At 39.8% G+C, this 15,054-nt stretch overlaps 6 protein-coding genes across 9 annotated transcripts; 3 read left to right on the forward strand and 3 right to left on the reverse strand.

Annotated features, from left to right (window-relative positions):
* The first annotated feature begins 484 nt into the window (after nt 1-484).
* LOC108836766 (SEC1 family transport protein SLY1-like) lies at nt 485-2,375 on the forward strand. Its single transcript, XM_018609872.2, has 2 exons — nt 485-515; nt 634-2,375. The coding sequence occupies exons 1-2, from the start codon at nt 485-487 to the stop codon at nt 2,373-2,375; spliced, it is 1,773 nt and encodes a 590-aa protein (XP_018465374.2).
* Nucleotides 2,376-2,486: 111 nt separating this feature from the next.
* On the reverse strand, nt 2,487-5,284 carry LOC108823125 (probable protein phosphatase 2C 59). 4 transcript variants are annotated; one of them, XM_018596394.2, is made up of 9 exons: nt 5,146-5,284; nt 4,695-4,860; nt 4,351-4,478; nt 4,005-4,103; nt 3,753-3,911; nt 3,483-3,569; nt 3,307-3,398; nt 3,046-3,120; nt 2,487-2,956 (listed from the first exon to the last, which is right to left on the reverse strand). In XM_018596394.2, exons 2-9 carry the CDS (start codon nt 4,772-4,774, stop codon nt 2,741-2,743), a joined length of 936 nt encoding a protein of 311 aa, XP_018451896.2. In that variant the 5' UTR covers nt 4,775-4,860; nt 5,146-5,284; the 3' UTR covers nt 2,487-2,740. The 4 variants fall into 4 exon arrangements, with proteins under 4 accessions (XP_018451896.2, XP_018451897.2, XP_018451894.2 ...); XM_018596395.2 differs by having other exon boundaries at nt 5,127-5,251; XM_018596392.2 differs by having other exon boundaries at nt 4,947-5,238.
* Nucleotides 5,285-5,739: 455 nt separating this feature from the next.
* Nucleotides 5,740-8,705, reverse strand: LOC108823124 (lariat debranching enzyme). Its single transcript, XM_018596389.2, has 11 exons — nt 8,542-8,705; nt 8,174-8,331; nt 7,914-8,071; nt 7,703-7,824; nt 7,419-7,612; nt 7,165-7,350; nt 6,970-7,088; nt 6,706-6,842; nt 6,482-6,604; nt 6,256-6,379; nt 5,740-6,148 (listed from the first exon to the last, which is right to left on the reverse strand). The coding sequence occupies exons 2-10, from the start codon at nt 8,294-8,296 to the stop codon at nt 6,282-6,284; spliced, it is 1,260 nt and encodes a 419-aa protein (XP_018451891.1). The 5' UTR covers nt 8,297-8,331; nt 8,542-8,705; the 3' UTR covers nt 5,740-6,148; nt 6,256-6,281.
* An 88-nt stretch (nt 8,706-8,793) lies between these two features.
* LOC130498965 (uncharacterized) lies at nt 8,794-10,111 on the forward strand. Its single transcript, XM_056992830.1, has 3 exons — nt 8,794-9,772; nt 9,892-10,049; nt 10,096-10,111. The coding sequence occupies exons 1-3, from the start codon at nt 9,191-9,193 to the stop codon at nt 10,109-10,111; spliced, it is 756 nt and encodes a 251-aa protein (XP_056848810.1). The 5' UTR covers nt 8,794-9,190.
* Nucleotides 10,112-10,116: 5 nt separating this feature from the next.
* LOC130498585 (uncharacterized) lies at nt 10,117-10,951 on the forward strand. Its single transcript, XM_056992056.1, has 2 exons — nt 10,117-10,626; nt 10,703-10,951. Exons 1-2 carry the CDS (start codon nt 10,120-10,122, stop codon nt 10,934-10,936), a joined length of 741 nt encoding a protein of 246 aa, XP_056848036.1. The 5' UTR covers nt 10,117-10,119; the 3' UTR covers nt 10,937-10,951.
* A 780-nt stretch (nt 10,952-11,731) lies between these two features.
* On the reverse strand, nt 11,732-14,047 carry LOC108819925 (uncharacterized). The gene is made up of 2 exons (XM_018592933.2): nt 13,145-14,047; nt 11,732-11,971 (listed from the first exon to the last, which is right to left on the reverse strand). The coding sequence occupies exons 1-2, from the start codon at nt 14,045-14,047 to the stop codon at nt 11,732-11,734; spliced, it is 1,143 nt and encodes a 380-aa protein (XP_018448435.2).
* Nucleotides 14,048-15,054: the final 1,007 nt, after the last annotated feature.

Here is a 15,054-nt window from a genome sequence, read left to right on the forward strand (position 1 = left end):
TTTAATTCATTAAAGGTGCCTCATATACGAAAAACTAATTTATCAAATAATATTATAAAGATAATATAGTTTGTATATGCATCATACACACAGATATACAAATTAAACTAGAAGAGAAGAGAGAGACTTTCCTCTGGTTGTTGCAAAAAGTATTTTAGATCAAAGAAACTTGCCATATTTTTATTTGCAAAAAAAAAAAAAAACTTGCGATACTTTTGTATTATAGAGATCTGTAAACATATGCCATATGTTAAAAATTGATTGGTCATATGACATGTATTTTACTTGAAAAAAATATCCAAAATTTGTCAATAATAGAAAAAATCTCAGATTCCTGACCACGTCTAGACCAAAAATGACTACATCCTACAAAAGCACTCGTGTTGTCTTTTTGTCAATTCGTATTTCGTAGTCTTGTCCGAAGCAAAAAAAAAAGCGTGTATATTAAAGAGTGATCCAGAAGAGTTTAGAAGTTACACCTCCCATGGCTCTCAATCTCCGCCATAAACAGTCTGGTAAGTCCCAAAGCTCCATATATAACATGCATATCGTGCGATGCATCATCATATCTCTGTCGATATATTGTCTTCTTTATTCGTTAATTCTTAATTTTTTGATCTCCTCTGATTGCAGAATGTATAATCCAGATGCTGAACCTGAACCAACCTCTTAATGCAAACGAGACTCAGACTCTTTACAAGATGTTGATCTACGACGATTTCTGCAAGAAGATTATCGATCCTTTGATGTCAGTGAAGGATCTTCTCAAACATGGAGTTACACTCAACTCTCCCATCGATAAGAAGCTGCTCACCAACAAGACAAAAAGAGATGACGTTCCCGACGTAGCCGTCTACTTTGTTCAACCTACTGAATCCAACATCAACAAAATCGTAGCAGATGCCTCCACATCTCCCTGCGTCCACTTTCATCTGAACTTCTCGTCCTCTATCCCCCGCACGCTCCTCCACCGCCTCGCGTCGCAGACTCTTAGTTCAGGCTCTACTGGAAGAATTGCGAAGGTGCATGACCAGTACTTGGAGTTCGTGTCTTTGGAAGATAACTTGTTCTCTCTGTCACAGCCCTTTGTCTATCTTCAGCTGAACGATCCATCAGAAGGGGAGAGAGAGGAGGTGATCGAGAAGGTGGCTAACGGACTCTTCTGTGTATTGGCTACGCTTGGTGTTGTCCCCGTGATCAAGTGTCCACGTGGTGGACCAGCGGAGACTGTGGCAGTTTCCTTGGATAAGAAACTTAGGGACCATACCAATCTGTTCAACGAAGGTGGCAGCGGTTTCACGCAGCGGCCTTTGTTGTGTGTTTTCGATAGAAACTTCGAGCTCTCTGTTGGGATACAGCATGACTTCAGATACAAGCCTCTTGTCCACGACGTTTTGGGATCGAAGCTCGTCGGTTCTTCGGACCCGTTTATGTCGGAAAACGGTTCTCTGGAGTTTCCACAAGTCGCTGAGGAGATTGAAACTCAGTTGAACATGTACAAGAAAGACGTGGAAGAGATTAAGATGAGAACCGGCGGTGATGAGACTGATTTGATTGGGAACACAAAGCATCTGATGAACGCTGTGGACTCGCTTCCGGAGATGACGGCGAGAAAGGAGGTGATTGAAAAGCACACCAACATCGCCACCATGCTCCTTGGAGAGATCAAGGAGCGGTCTCTGGATGTGTTCACTGAGGAAGAGCACGTGATGATGAAAGGAGGAGGCAGCATAGACATGAGCGAGCTTCTAGCTGTTTTGAATGAGAAAGGTACGAAGATGGACAAGCTGAGGTTTGCCATCGTGTACTTACTATCATTGAAAACCATAAACCAGGACGAAGTTGAAGCCGTGGAAGCAGCATTACATGAAGCAGAGGTTGATACGACAGCGTTTCAGTACGTGAAAAAGATCAAGTCGTTTAACCTCTCTTTAACAGGCTCGGCAGACTCAGCGAGCAGCAGTAACATTGTTGACTGGGCTGAGAAGCTATATGGTCAGTCTATAAGCGCAGTCACTGCAGGAGTGAAGAATCTCTTACCAAGTGATCAGCAACTAGCTGTGGCCAGGACCGTTGAAGCCTTAGCCAAGGGACAGCCGAATCAAGAAACCGATTCATACCTTATGCTGGATCCAGGAGCTTCAAAGACGGGATCTAGCGGTAGTAGCCATGTGAAGGGACCGTTCAGAGAAGCCATAGTTTTCATGGTCGGCGGAGGTAACTACATCGAGTATAACAGTCTGCAGGAGCGGTCGCAGCGACAGGAGGTAGTTAAGAATGTTATATATGGAGCCACTGAGATACTTACCGGAAGTGAGTTCGTTCAACAGCTAGCTCTGTTGGGACAAAAGATGGGACTAAGAGAGACAAGATAAGAAGTTTTGTCATGTGCAGTGCTTACTCTATTCTAAGTAATAATATGCATTTTTATATACTTTTTTTATACAGAAATAATCATTACTGGGATTTTAATATAGTTATGCCAATGTTGCAAAACCATGTGTAAGATGAAACTCAAATCCACAGATATGTTCTATGTTCCTTTACATGGCCAAGTAACCAACCAATGTATAACAACAACAAAAGTGACACGAGACAATGAAAAAACACGTTCGTGCAAAAGAGTTTTGTCTAATATATTCTCGATCTCTTTAAAACAATATATAACCTTCCAGATTCAGTTGTTTCTTTGGGTAAATTTTGAAATTGAGAAACCAAAGGTACGTTACCAACGTTAGAACTAGGTTGATGGGTCACTGGAGACTCTGTCTGGCATAATACCGTGATCCATTGGGATGATGTTGCTGCTGGAACCTACTGCTCCTGTCTGGTCTGAAAAGAAACGTACAACGACACAAGTTATGTTGTCTGCACTTCCTCTTTGGTAAGCTTCCGTCATCAGTCTCTTTGCACCTTCCTCAGGATCTTCTATCGCCTTGACCATGCCTACGGCTTCCTGAAGGATAAATATAAGGTTTGAACAGAGATTGGTTTTCAAGTCGGTTTTTTGAAAGGTTAGTTTAGAGATCAAACTATACTTCCTACCTCGTTAGAGACAACATCCCAGAGACCATCACTTGCAAGAATGAGAAACTCGAGAGAGCTATCAACTTTTTCCTCCTGAAATTAAATATATGTTTATAATTGAACAAAGGGCAGATTGGTGCAGTCACTATAAAGTGGTCTACAATGTGGGCATGAAGTAACACAAATAGTCACTCCTTTGCTCCATAGTTGAGTTTATTCACACTAGATAAATTATTAGTAGCAAAGGGTCGCACGGAGATTATGGTACAAAGCCAATACCTGTATCTCCGGATCAGCAACAACATACTGCTTCAATAACCTGTCGCCAAATGCACGAGAAACAGCGAGAACTCCTCCAACTCTCCATGTTCCTTTTAGCACAACACCAATTAAGTAGATGATATAAAGATATAAACGCATGCAAGAAGAAGGGTTTTCACTAAACGTTTTCTTACCAGCCCACATAACAAATCCTCCCGCATCTTCAATTCGTTGGCGCTCATCACTTTGATCAGGCTTGTGATCTCGGGATACAGCAATAGCTTTCACACAAAAAAAAAGATTATATTATTACCATACAACACGACAAGCATTCACAACTTCTTCCTAAATGATGTATTGTCTACTGACACATTGCAAAATTTCATGTACAAGAGTGCTATCACCCAGAAACGTCTTCTAGTCTCCATTTCATGCCCACAAAATAAAAATTGAACAAGCATTACCATTGCCACCTCTGCATATGACGGCTCTAGAGTCTCCTACATTTGCAACAAGTAAACGGTCACCAACTAAGATGGCTGTTGAGGCCGTAGAACCAGCATCTCTGTTCTGACCATTTTCTGATTTAAGAAACTCCGAGTCTGTTTGGTTGTATGCATCAGCTGAAATGAGAAGCCACCAAATAAAAAAACAAAAATCAGAAGGATGTATCTAAATGAACCCTCACGCTAAAAAGATCAAAAGGCGAAAACAACCTATTGCTGCAGGAGTATCAGAGATGAACTTAGGATGCCTGATGAGGTTACTGAATAAATTTTGCTTCACATATTCAGCTGCACGTGCACCTCCATGTCCTGGACATAAAACATTAGCTATGTCACTACATTGGTCTCTTTAGAGAAGCGTACCATGTAAAACGTAAGTACACATGATAAATACTAATAACTAGATAGTAATTTGGATGGTTTACATATCATAGTTACTAGAGATGTGAAACCGAATCTACTAAATATTCAATTTTATCATATATGTTCGTACATAATGATACACAACTCTGCACAAGATAGAAACTTCGAAATTAGTAGTGGAGAGAGGTAGTACCATCAAAGACACCAAAAAGACCAACGATTTGGCCATGAACACCATCGATCCTAGTCTCATAAAAATCCTCCATGGAAGATCTTTTACCAGGAGAACTTGCGTATCCATAGCTGAACTTCCCGTTCTGACTGTACAATAATAAGTAGATATAAAAATCCATCATAGCTCTTCTGTATATTTTAAAAAAATATATATTTACAAAAAAATTGTTAAAAGAACACATGCCTTAAACATATAATCACATATCTAAACTCCAAATTCAAAGTAATCTTAGAACTTTAGTTTAAAATCTAGAACAGCAACAGATATGGAGAAGCTGGGGGAGAAAGAGGAGAAGAGTGAACCTGAGACCGCCGCCGCTAACAGGTCCATCGTCGGCGTGAACCTGGCTGGAAGACGACAACACAGAATTCAGATATCCCATAGTACCACCTCCCAAACACCACCAAATAGCCCTCTTTCTTGAAACCAAAGATCCAAAATTCAACGGTCAAAGCTGATCAAACACACCTAAAACGACGTCGGAAAGAAAACATGTCAATACACAGAATCATCACCAAATGCTCTCCCGATATAAATAAAATAAATAACTAAACTAAATGTATATCAACAACAGTGATCAGGTAAGCAAGGGATTGAGCAAGATCATCGATCAGATCGAGAATAAAATGAGGAGAAAAAAATTGTTAAAGCGTATCAGACGCAGACGAAGACGAAGAAGTTGAAGTTTTCAAAATATGATCACTGCGAGATTTGTAGTAAATAAAGAGGCCGACAAGATTTAGGGATCCCCACAAATCGCTCTGTCCTCCTTCGTTTGACAAACTGGAGACGAGTCGAGGAAACGAAATAAATGACCAAGCAACAGGTAAGCACTCTTTTTAAATTATCAATCTGGTATTTCTAATCACTCCTAATATTAAAATCAGTTACTACTAACAATAATAATGATTTTTTAACTGTCGGTAATCAGTACTAATAACTAATTAAATGATATATTTATATCCATAAGCTAAGGAGATACCTCGTGGGCCTATAAAGATGGTTATTATTATTCCTCCTTCTTGGTTGCTTCTTTCTTTTATAGTACCAACTTTACGGTGTAGCGAAGCTAGGATGAATCACACCGCCATTTCTCTAGGATTATGACACCTGTCTTTCATGCAGATGAGTATCTACGGTTACCCTTGCTGCGTTGCGATGCATCAAATAACCTTACAGAATACCCATAAGCCGAAGTGTGTAAATATCTAGATTTTTTGGCTGCTGATGTTATTGAGTCGGAACATTTTCAATATAAATTACTTCTTCTACTCAATTCTGAAACAACTTTTATTATTTTACTACATATCAAGTACAATGCTCTTCATTTACGAATAAAAACTAGAGTTGAAGATACTCTTTAGTTAGAGAAATTTAATGAAAAGGTTAGCATGCTAAATTGTATTGTTGTGCTATGAAATTTAAGAAGCAACCAAAACTCTCTTCAAATCTAATGCACAAACAGACTACAGACAAAATCAATTAATAAAAAATAAAAAATCACGTTTCAGTCTTGATCATGGTTGGACAACTTTACTCACAGTCACAGACATCGATCAAGTCCTCAATGGTCCCATACTAATACTCTTCTTCCTCTTCCTCAACAAGAAGATTTTTCTTTTGGAGTTTCTCTTCCTCGTACATTTTCTTCCACTTCTTCCATCACCCTCCTCGGAGAGTACCTTCCCAAGCCAATGTACTTCAGGAAGAAAGACAAATTGCTCGGCTTTCTCGAAAGATGGTTGAACACAACTAACTGCATATGTTTCCAACTATTTTCTTATGACAAAATACACGAATGTGGTTGTTTCCACTAGCTTGACGATTCGGTAAAGCATATATTAGCAAGACAAAGGTTCTGACCAGTGTAATGGAGAGACTATTCATGCCTATTCTCTTGTAGGGTCATCCCCTTTTGCCTCTGCTATCTCTTCCAAATCATCAATATCATCAATTGGGATTTCTTCACTATCATACGTTTTGAAGTCTGCAATACACAACCAGAGACATGTTTGATTTCTTGATAAGGCATCTCTGTCATTGGTGCTTGATGCAATATTATCAAGAAAGCCATATATAATCAAATTACCTGATGAAGCAAGTGAAGCAGGGATAGCAATTTTCTCCCCTGTTACTGGTGATGGTGTATCAAGCAGATATGGAAGACCAAGGAGCTCTAACAAAGACACTGTCTGGGGGTTCTGCGGGTTATCTGCATAATGCCCACAAGATTCAAAACATGTTAAACCAATTATTTGTATCGCTTATCCAGCAACTCTACATAATCCTCTATATCCAGTGCATTTAACTTACCAGGTATAGAATCAAAGAAAGGTTGTGAAGGGTTATATGCAGGGACTGTCCTAACAAACTCAAAAGGTTTAAATTGCCTTTCTTCTAGCTTCTTCCTCACCCACTCGCGGCTCTCTTGTATATTCATTGTAGCAGAGCTGTTTTCGCAACAACAATACGTGAGTGAGTAGAAAAATGAATCGGAGAGATATAAACATGACTTAGTAAGTGTCGACAAAAAAAAACATGACTTAGTAAGTAGCTTGCTTAAAAAAAATGGTATACCTGAAGTTGGCGCGTCTCTCTGTTAGAGGGAAAACAGAATTGAACTTTCGTGTTATTGCAAGCCACTCTTCGTCGTATAGCACTTCAAAAGGTCCAGGCTCTGACTTGATATCAATGATCTAACGAACATCCTAAGAAGTTATAAGATATCCTTTTCTTGAAAAGGTGGAGAGGAGAGGAGAGAAGAAGAAGAACCTGTAGAAACTTTTTCCCTGGACCGCATTTATCCAAGGCAAGAAACTTTGTCACAGAGCCATCGCTCCCCCCGTGTTGAACAGAAGCAGCGAATTTGCAGTGTAAATGAGCTGAAAACCAGTACCGAGGCTTCAGTTTTTCTAGCAGTAGAGCCGCTGGTTTACTTCCGAGAGTTCTCGCCTCGATCTGTAACAGATTCGGTCCAAGTTAATACCAAATCGAGGAAGTAGAAACACTTTCTAATTAATTTTTACCTCTTCTTGGAAGTCAGGCTTTTGCTGAATAAGTGATTTTGAGTCTCCATAATCAGTGATTCCAACAGGCCAATCGTGTGAGAGGAATATATCAAGCGGCTCTTCGAGCTGCATCAACTTGTGGACATCATACTCACGTACATGGTAGACCGATCTGATGGTGTTCTTGTTATATGGCGGCCGCTCAAAGTGTCCTACTCACACAATAGAGACAACTCAAAAATCCATCTTTTTTTTTTCTATTTCAAGAACTGGACCTACGGTTCTTGATGTGAGAGACTAACCTGAATGGTAATCTCGGCCATTGTAAATACCCGAAAGGCCTCCAATCCGCAGATTACCGAACTTAACTACCCCTGCATAACCTAGAAAGTAGATATTGGTGGCAGCCCAACCCCCATAATACCTAAGCAACCAATCAGTAAAACATCAAGAAGAACACTCTATCCAGCTTCAGGATCCTAATCAAGACCGAGTTAGTTGTAGATAACTTACAGTTCCCACAAGTAGTTGGAAGCCTCGTGATTCCCACCGATGAAAAGAGTGGGAACGGGGGCAAGTTCTTGGCCGGAGTAGTACTTCCAGAAGGACTTCATCTCTCTGTATTTTATAGGTACGCTAAGGCTATCCATGTCTTTCTCATTTCTCACAGCCTATAGACGAGTTTTTTTTTGCAACACTAAGAAAGCAGAACCGAATAAAAGAAAAAAAAACTTACCTTGGAAAACAAATTAATATTCACAGAGTTTTATTACCTGGAAATCGCCGCAGCAGAGGAGGAGATCGACTTTAGTGTTGTGAATTTGTTCATGGTGTTGAATCGTCTTGTACACATTGTCGAGGTCTCCATGCATGCACCCTTCAATAGCAATCTTCATCACTCTCTCTCAGAGCTCAACTTTTCATGCTCCTCCTGAGTTTAAAAACAACACAGAGAACAACAACTCCTTGAGAGGCAAAAAGAAGAAACAAAGTTGTTCCTCAACATTGTGGACTCAAAATTTGAAAATCTAGAGAGTAACACTATCCACAACCAAATTGCTTAGAAACTAAGATAAAAACATGCAATTCCTCTGTACACAGATAAGAAGAAGAAAAAAAAGTAAATGCGCAGTTTCAATACCGGTATCTCATGTGAAATGAAGAAAGGATTATTGGGTGTTTCCTGGATTAACCAACCCGCAAGGACCTGGAAGCAGACGAATTGAGTAAGATCAGAGACGAAGAAGCGGGGATTTAGGGTTTTAGTGGAGAGAAGAAACATGGAACGATCTCGTTTGGTCGAAAAAGCAAACGCATCGTTTCTAAGCGGGACATCATCTCTTATACCCACCCTCCTTATCGGTCGATCTTTGAAAGACATGAAACAAAAAGGGAAAAATATAAAATGGCAAATTGCTGGAATTTACAGTTAATCCTAAAGAAGGTAAACTATTTACGGGTTTTACCAAGTTTAACCGGAGAGAAAACCGAATCGAATTGAAATACGAACCAAAGATCATAAATTAGACTTAACTGTCCCCAATCCAACTTAAACCCTCCGATCCAATCTCGATTTTAACCATCTCGAACCCGAATCCAAATAACCACTCAATTTCGATTTAAACCAAGTGGAGTCTCTCCAATTTCCCCTTTATTCTTTATTTCTATTTCTCCCCCCCCCCTCTCTCTCAAACGGTTTCCCCTAAATTCGAAAACGTATCCCAACCCTAGAACATCCCACTTCGATTCCTTCGATTTCCCTTCGATTATTCACCGAAAACGTGTGAATCATGGTTGAAACTAGGCTGGGTAAGAGAAAGGATAGACCTCCTCCAACGGATCCTCCTCCGCAAAAGAGCGGGACCTCGAAGAACTCGAAGAAGAACAAACCGAAGAACTCGAAGAAGAGAAAAATGACGGATGAGGAATCACCGGTGGTTGAATTTGTTGGAACCGTGGGAGTTGCGGAGGAGAATGAAGTAGAAGAACCGGCTAAGGATGTAGAAGATCGGGAGAAAGAGAAAGAAGAATCGGAGAAGGAGAAAGAAAGGGAAGAAGAAAATGGAGACGAAGATGAAGAGGAAGAAGGAAACAGCGATGCATCTCAAGAAGAGAAAGAAGAAAATGGAGACAAAGATGAAGATGAAGAAGGAAATAGCAATGAAGAAGTAGAGAACAAAGATGAAGAAGAAATACAAGAGGAGGAAGAGAACGGGACTCTCCCGACTCCCGAAGAGAACGGGACTCCCGAAGAGAACAGAGGTCAAAACGAAAATGAAAATCAAGAAGAAGGAGAGAAGGAACCCCCATTGGAAGCGGAATCAGGAAATGTTGATGGTGATGGTGACGGGGTTCTCGGGCAAGGAGAAGAGGTAATAACTGTGGAACTTGAATAGGGTTTAACTAAATATACTAGGAAAGGCTCGGATAACTTAGGAGAACTATGTTTTAGTACTTGAATAACTGATGTAGAACACAATGTTACTTGCAGGAATTAGAGGCAACCGAGGCAATCAAACCGTTGAGGATGTACTTCTATGAGTCGGAGTACAAGAAACAAATAAAGATAGCGACCAAATGTATCGTCAATGACGTTATGGTTACATTTGCTCATCTCAAACCGAAGATGAGTGATACTGAGAGGAAGTGGTTTGAGAAGCATCCACAATTCTGTCACGTGTTCCACATGGAGAAGGACTCAAACCACATAGTCCAAGGAATGTGGATGTTGCTATTGCGGACAGTGGATGGCTCGAAGAGGAAGGAAGTGTGGTTCATTGTGAATGGTGTTCCCATCCGCTATGGCCTGAGAGAACACGCTTTGATCTCAGGTCTTAGCTGCCGCAACTATCCACTTGGGTATAAGGAGTTTGGTGATAGAAAGTTCGTGAAGCGCCATTTTAAGAAGGGAGAATCAATAAGGCTTGAGGATGTCAAAGCGAAGCTGTTGGCTATGGGAGAACACAGAGACCGGCTGAAGATGATGGTTTTGTTCTTTTTAGGAAGTGTTATCTGTGCGCAAACGAAAGTAGGAAAAGGCGCCAAAGATGTTTTGGAATTCTTCCAAAGAGCTGTGGACGATCTCGAGTTCTGCGAAAACTTTCCATGGGGGAGGTACTCGTTTGATTACATGGTTAAGGAGATATCGCACACCATGGATCATTTTGGAGGTCGGGTTAGAGAGAAGACTTTATGGCCACTTCCAGGTTTCTGTCTGCCACTGGAGGTAAGCAATTGAAGATAATCACCTTATCATTTATTAATATTATTGTGTTAAGTGTTTGTACATGATTGGTATGTAGTTGCTTGCTTTTGAGGCAATTCCCAAGTTTGGATTGAAGTTCAGACAAGAGGTTGAAGACGTCGATATAGACTGTCCTCGGATGTGCAGATCAGTCTTTAAATCAGCAGGGATGAAAGGGTTCTCACTTTCAAAATTGAATCGGGAACTGGACAAAATAACGGTATGTTTCTTCTGCTACAATCTTGAAAATGTTGTAATGTTTCTTGTGCTACAAACTTTGAAAATGTTGTAGCATTATACTAACATGTGATTATTTTTTGGTTTTACTTTTTTGGTATCAGTCAGGGGATATCCACAGCATACTTCCTACCAAGACAGAAGAAGAAGTAGCTCTTTTGGAAGAGCTGACTGAAGAGGAGGACGACGTTGATGTCGATGATATTTCTAGTGACAGTTGGGTAAAGCGTCTTGCAGAAGGACATTCAGTCTTTTTTGAAGAGATGTATGATGTAGACGTTGCTGCGCGTGATCCAAATGCACAAGAGGCTGTCGACGAAGATCAAGATGACGAAGATCAGGATGACGAAGAAGGTGGAGAGGAAGGAGGCGCAAGCCAGAAGAAGATGATGGAGGAGTTGATCAAACAAGTGAAAATGATTGGCACTCAGCTAAAGAGAGTTAAGAAGACAATGGACAAGTTTGAGGAAAGGATGGTGGTTCTGTTTGAGGCGTTTATGAAGAAAGCTATGGATGAAGGGCAAGAAAGCGGGGAGTGAAGAACTCGGTTATGTATTTTGTAAACTCGGTTATGTATTTTGTGGGAAGTTGGACCCATTATTTTGTTGTTGTGTGGATGTTGGAAACCTCTTGACTTTTTAGGTATGTTGGATGGAACTTGTTCTTGTTATCATGGATGTTGCAATCTTGTTATCATGGATGTTGCAATCTTATATTTTGAATGTGCCTCTTAAGGAAAACTAGGAAAAGTAGGAGAACTTAATGAAAACTAGGACAACTAGGAGAACTTAATGAAAACTAGGAAAACTAGAAATACTAGGAAAACTAATTCTTCAACACCACACTTAAACTAAGCATACAATTCTTCAAACTTCCTAACAATGTCATCTTCTTCATTTTCGTCATTCCCGCCCTTCCCTGTCTTCTTCTTCTCCAAATGACTTTTCATTTCAGAAATGGTCTTCTGTAATTGCTCAATCACTTTATTCTTCTCTCGGATTTCATCACGGGTTTGAAGCAATGCTCTCCTTTGCCATTCTGTACCATCCTCTTCATCGAACCAAGAGAAGTACTTGCATTCATTTCCAAGCTGCAATAAGGTCAAAATTCAAACCCAATTCAAATCCAGATTCCATTATATCCAGATTCCATCATATATTCATACCTTAAAACGCGGACAGCCATAAAAGTGTCGACCAGGATTTTTGTCAGTCCAAGCTTGCCTTATTTTCGCCGGCAAGCCACAGTGACACAACCTCAGACAAGAAAATCAGCGGCTCCTTTGCGATAAAGACGAACCCGAACCCGAACCCACTTCCATCTTCACTTTTTCCATCTCACTTGCTCGGCGAGGGGGGGGGGAAGAGAATTCGATTCTCGAAATAGAGAGAGAGAGAGGGAGAGGAAATGGGGAAATGGGAGACCCGAAATAGAGAGAGAGGCTAGAGAAAAAGTCAAACTGAAAGGGGCCCAACTGAAAGTACTTGAAAGGCTTTGGGAGGGGACTAAATTTGTGTGGTTGAGATAATTTATACGATTTTAATATTAAAATGAGATAATTGCCCAAAAAAAATTTGTTCTTAGTTATACCCAAGATACTAGTATTCCCAACTTTGGTCATAGTTATATTTTTGTCGGTTTCTAATTTATTTAGTGTTACTAATCTATTTAAATTGGTTATCTAGTTTTAACTTCAATATTACTAGTTTAAATTGTTATATATATAGTTCCGTGCAATTATATTTTGCGAATAGATATAACTCGAAAGTTTTGTTTGTAAGATGTCTTTGGCCAACAAAGTGTTATTGGAATTGCAAGGTCTCGTAAGGGATACGTGAGAGTTTTTTTCCTAAATTTCAGAAATTGATAACCGAGTTTTGTTATAAATAGACAAGGAATCCAACAAAGGTTTTTTTTCCTAAATTACATTAAAAATATATTTTCTGCTTACTTAGTAATTATTCATTATATAATCTGTTAATTTTATTCTAAAATTCAGAAATTACATTAAAATTCATTAAAAATATATTATTCATTTATAAAAGAAACATTTAATTTGTTTGACAAAAAAAAATAAACATTCAGAAATTGATAACCGAGTTTTGTTATAAATTGACTATACTCAAGTTTTACGCAGTTTTCCAAGTCATACAACACGACACAACACGAAATGAAACAAAGTTCCAGAGATTACAACATAAAATCAAGTACCCAAATGCATTACTCGAAATATGCATTACTCCAAATTTATCCAAATTTAAACTCTTTTCCTTCCTTGCCGCTTGATGCGATCTGGAGGTATGATCTTCACCTCCTTGATCTGATCTGGTACATTCCAAGAAGCCATGTCGGGCACAACATTAAGTGTTCTGGAATACGCCAAATGCCACATTTCCGTCCAGTAGTATTTTGAGCACAACTCATGGATATCAAGGCGCCTGCCATCAACATTCCTAGCGAAATAAATATAAGCTGCCAGTCCATGCAGACAAGGGAACTTTTCATAGTCCCACACCTTGCAAGTACAAGTTTTTCCAACCAAGGTCGCCCAAAACACCTTTCCTGCAGCGTCAGTGATCTCGTACTTAAGCTCGTAACTATCAAGTTCCCGCACAGGTAGCTTATGTGCAACAGCCCATAGATCGTGCAAGTAGTTCTCAACCCGAGGCACCAGTCTTGTATTCATTGATCTAGAAACAATATCCTTCCGTTGAGTGAACCAATCAGAGAATTTCCTAATGATACAATCCAGCATTGGTATTAAGGCCCACCTCGTTGCCTCTTTAAACACGTTCTTCATTGATCCCAGAGTGTTGCTTGTATCCAAGTTGTACCTATCACGTGGGAAAAAAACCCTTGCCCATTTGTCCTTTTCAATACCACATTCCTCCACATACTTGTACGCAGCAGGACATCTTATCTTAAATGAGTCGTAAGCAGAATTGAAGTCATCAACCGTGTAATATCTGCCCAACTCCATAAGTTTTTGCCCGACTATATTCTTGTTGACGTTACAAGCATGCAATTTCACCTTTTCCTTCAAATGCCATAAACAATGACCATAGTGAGCCTGTGGAAACACGTTTCCTATGGCGAAGATCAAGCTCTGATTTCTTGTACTAATGAAAACCAGTTCAGAAGAGTCTGGTATAACACTTTTAAGCATCTCGAAAAACCAAGTCCAACTAGCAAGATTCTCACCATCTACTACTGCAAACGCAAGTGGATAACTCTGGCCATTAGGATCCTGAGCTTTCGCGAAAACTAAAACACCACCATTCTTCAGGCGTATCCCCTCCACAGCTATCACCTTCCTCATAACTGCAAACCCTTCAATGCAAGCTCCCAAAGCTATGAAAAGGTACTCAAATTTACTTATATCATCCAATTTCAAACAGGTTTTTGTCCCCGGATTCACTTGCTCTAACATGTACAAATAACTATACAACATCTTGTAGCTCTCTTTCGGACTACCAGGTATATCTCTGACGTGATTGCTCATTGTGTCCTGCCAAAAGGAACAAACAAAAGAAACTCACTACAATTTCCCCTACTATTATCCTGCTACAGTTTTACCAGTTATTCGAATTTTCCATGTTTTCCTAATTCTACCAGTTGTACCCAGTTATTCAGTTTTACTACAATTTATCAAGAACAATTGAATAATCTAGGGTTTATCCCTATCCCTCAACTCCAATTCACCTACCAAAATTCATTATATACCAATTTACCCTGAAACTAAACAAAACTTGTCACAATTACAAATCTATTAAAACCCCCAAAACCTACTTCCGAAATAATGCTAGGACAGAGCATAACTTACCGGCTGCAACTTTATCGGCCCCGACGGCAACAGACGGCAGCGTTCGAGAAGCTGAGAGAGAGAGGAGTGGAGGAGGAGCTGCAGGAGGAGCCGCTAGGGAGCTGCTACGGGGGGAGCGATTCACTTTTTTCTTTTTTTTTAGACCAAACCAACAAACATAAGAACCACTTTTAATTTCCTAATTTTTTTTACAGACCAATCCAATTCAGATCCGACCAAACCCGAGTTATGTTAGATGCCGATTTTGGTTTGGGAAATTCAAATTTTTGGTTCCAATTAAAATATGTCCTTTTGATCTTTTCGCATATTCATTAATGGTTGATGGGTATAGGATATTTTATGGTGCATAG

This window comes from Raphanus sativus, chromosome 8 (assembly GCF_000801105.2).
Source record: "Raphanus sativus cultivar WK10039 chromosome 8, ASM80110v3, whole genome shotgun sequence".
NCBI lineage: Eukaryota > Viridiplantae > Streptophyta > Magnoliopsida > Brassicales > Brassicaceae > Raphanus > Raphanus sativus.

What these genes read in the sequence shown, in the direction of transcription:
- LOC108823125 (XM_018596394.2), bottom strand. Translation starts at nt 4,774, where the DNA reads ATGGGATATCTGAATTCTGTGTTGTCGTCTTCCAGCCAGGTTCACGCC. An exon ending in TGATACTCCTGCAGCAATAG is followed by an intron (nt 3,912 to 4,004) that starts GTTGTTTTCGCC and finishes TTCTCATTTCAG; the next exon opens with CTGATGCATACAACCAAACA. An exon ending in TTGCTGATCCGGAGATACAG is followed by an intron (nt 3,121 to 3,306) that starts GTATTGGCTTTG and finishes ATTTAATTTCAG; the next exon opens with GAGGAAAAAGTTGATAGCTC.
- LOC108836766 (XM_018609872.2), top strand. Translation starts at nt 485, where the DNA reads ATGGCTCTCAATCTCCGCCATAAACAGTCTG. An exon ending in TCTCCGCCATAAACAGTCTG is followed by an intron (nt 516 to 633) that starts GTAAGTCCCAAA and finishes CTCTGATTGCAG; the next exon opens with AATGTATAATCCAGATGCTG.
- LOC130498965 (XM_056992830.1), top strand. Translation starts at nt 9,191, where the DNA reads ATGGTTGAAACTAGGCTGGGTAAGAGAAAGGATAGACCTCCTCCAACG. An exon ending in TTCTCGGGCAAGGAGAAGAG is followed by an intron (nt 9,773 to 9,891) that starts GTAATAACTGTG and finishes TGTTACTTGCAG; the next exon opens with GAATTAGAGGCAACCGAGGC.
- LOC108819925 (XM_018592933.2), bottom strand. Translation starts at nt 14,047, where the DNA reads ATGCTTAAAAGTGTTATACCAGACTCTTCTGAACTGGTTTTCATTAGT. An exon ending in AGCGGCAAGGAAGGAAAAGA is followed by an intron (nt 11,972 to 13,144) that starts GTTTAAATTTGG and finishes ACCTTATTGCAG; the next exon opens with CTTGGAAATGAATGCAAGTA.
- LOC130498585 (XM_056992056.1), top strand. Translation starts at nt 10,120, where the DNA reads ATGTGGATGTTGCTATTGCGGACAGTGGATGGCTCGAAGAGGAAGGAA. An exon ending in GTTTCTGTCTGCCACTGGAG is followed by an intron (nt 10,627 to 10,702) that starts GTAAGCAATTGA and finishes ATTGGTATGTAG; the next exon opens with TTGCTTGCTTTTGAGGCAAT.
- LOC108823124 (XM_018596389.2), bottom strand. Translation starts at nt 8,296, where the DNA reads ATGAAGATTGCTATTGAAGGGTGCATGCATGGAGACCTCGACAATGTG. An exon ending in TCCAACTACTTGTGGGAACT is followed by an intron (nt 7,825 to 7,913) that starts GTAAGTTATCTA and finishes TTGGTTGCTTAG; the next exon opens with GTATTATGGGGGTTGGGCTG. An exon ending in TGCTTCACTTGCTTCATCAG is followed by an intron (nt 6,380 to 6,481) that starts GTAATTTGATTA and finishes TGTGTATTGCAG; the next exon opens with ACTTCAAAACGTATGATAGT.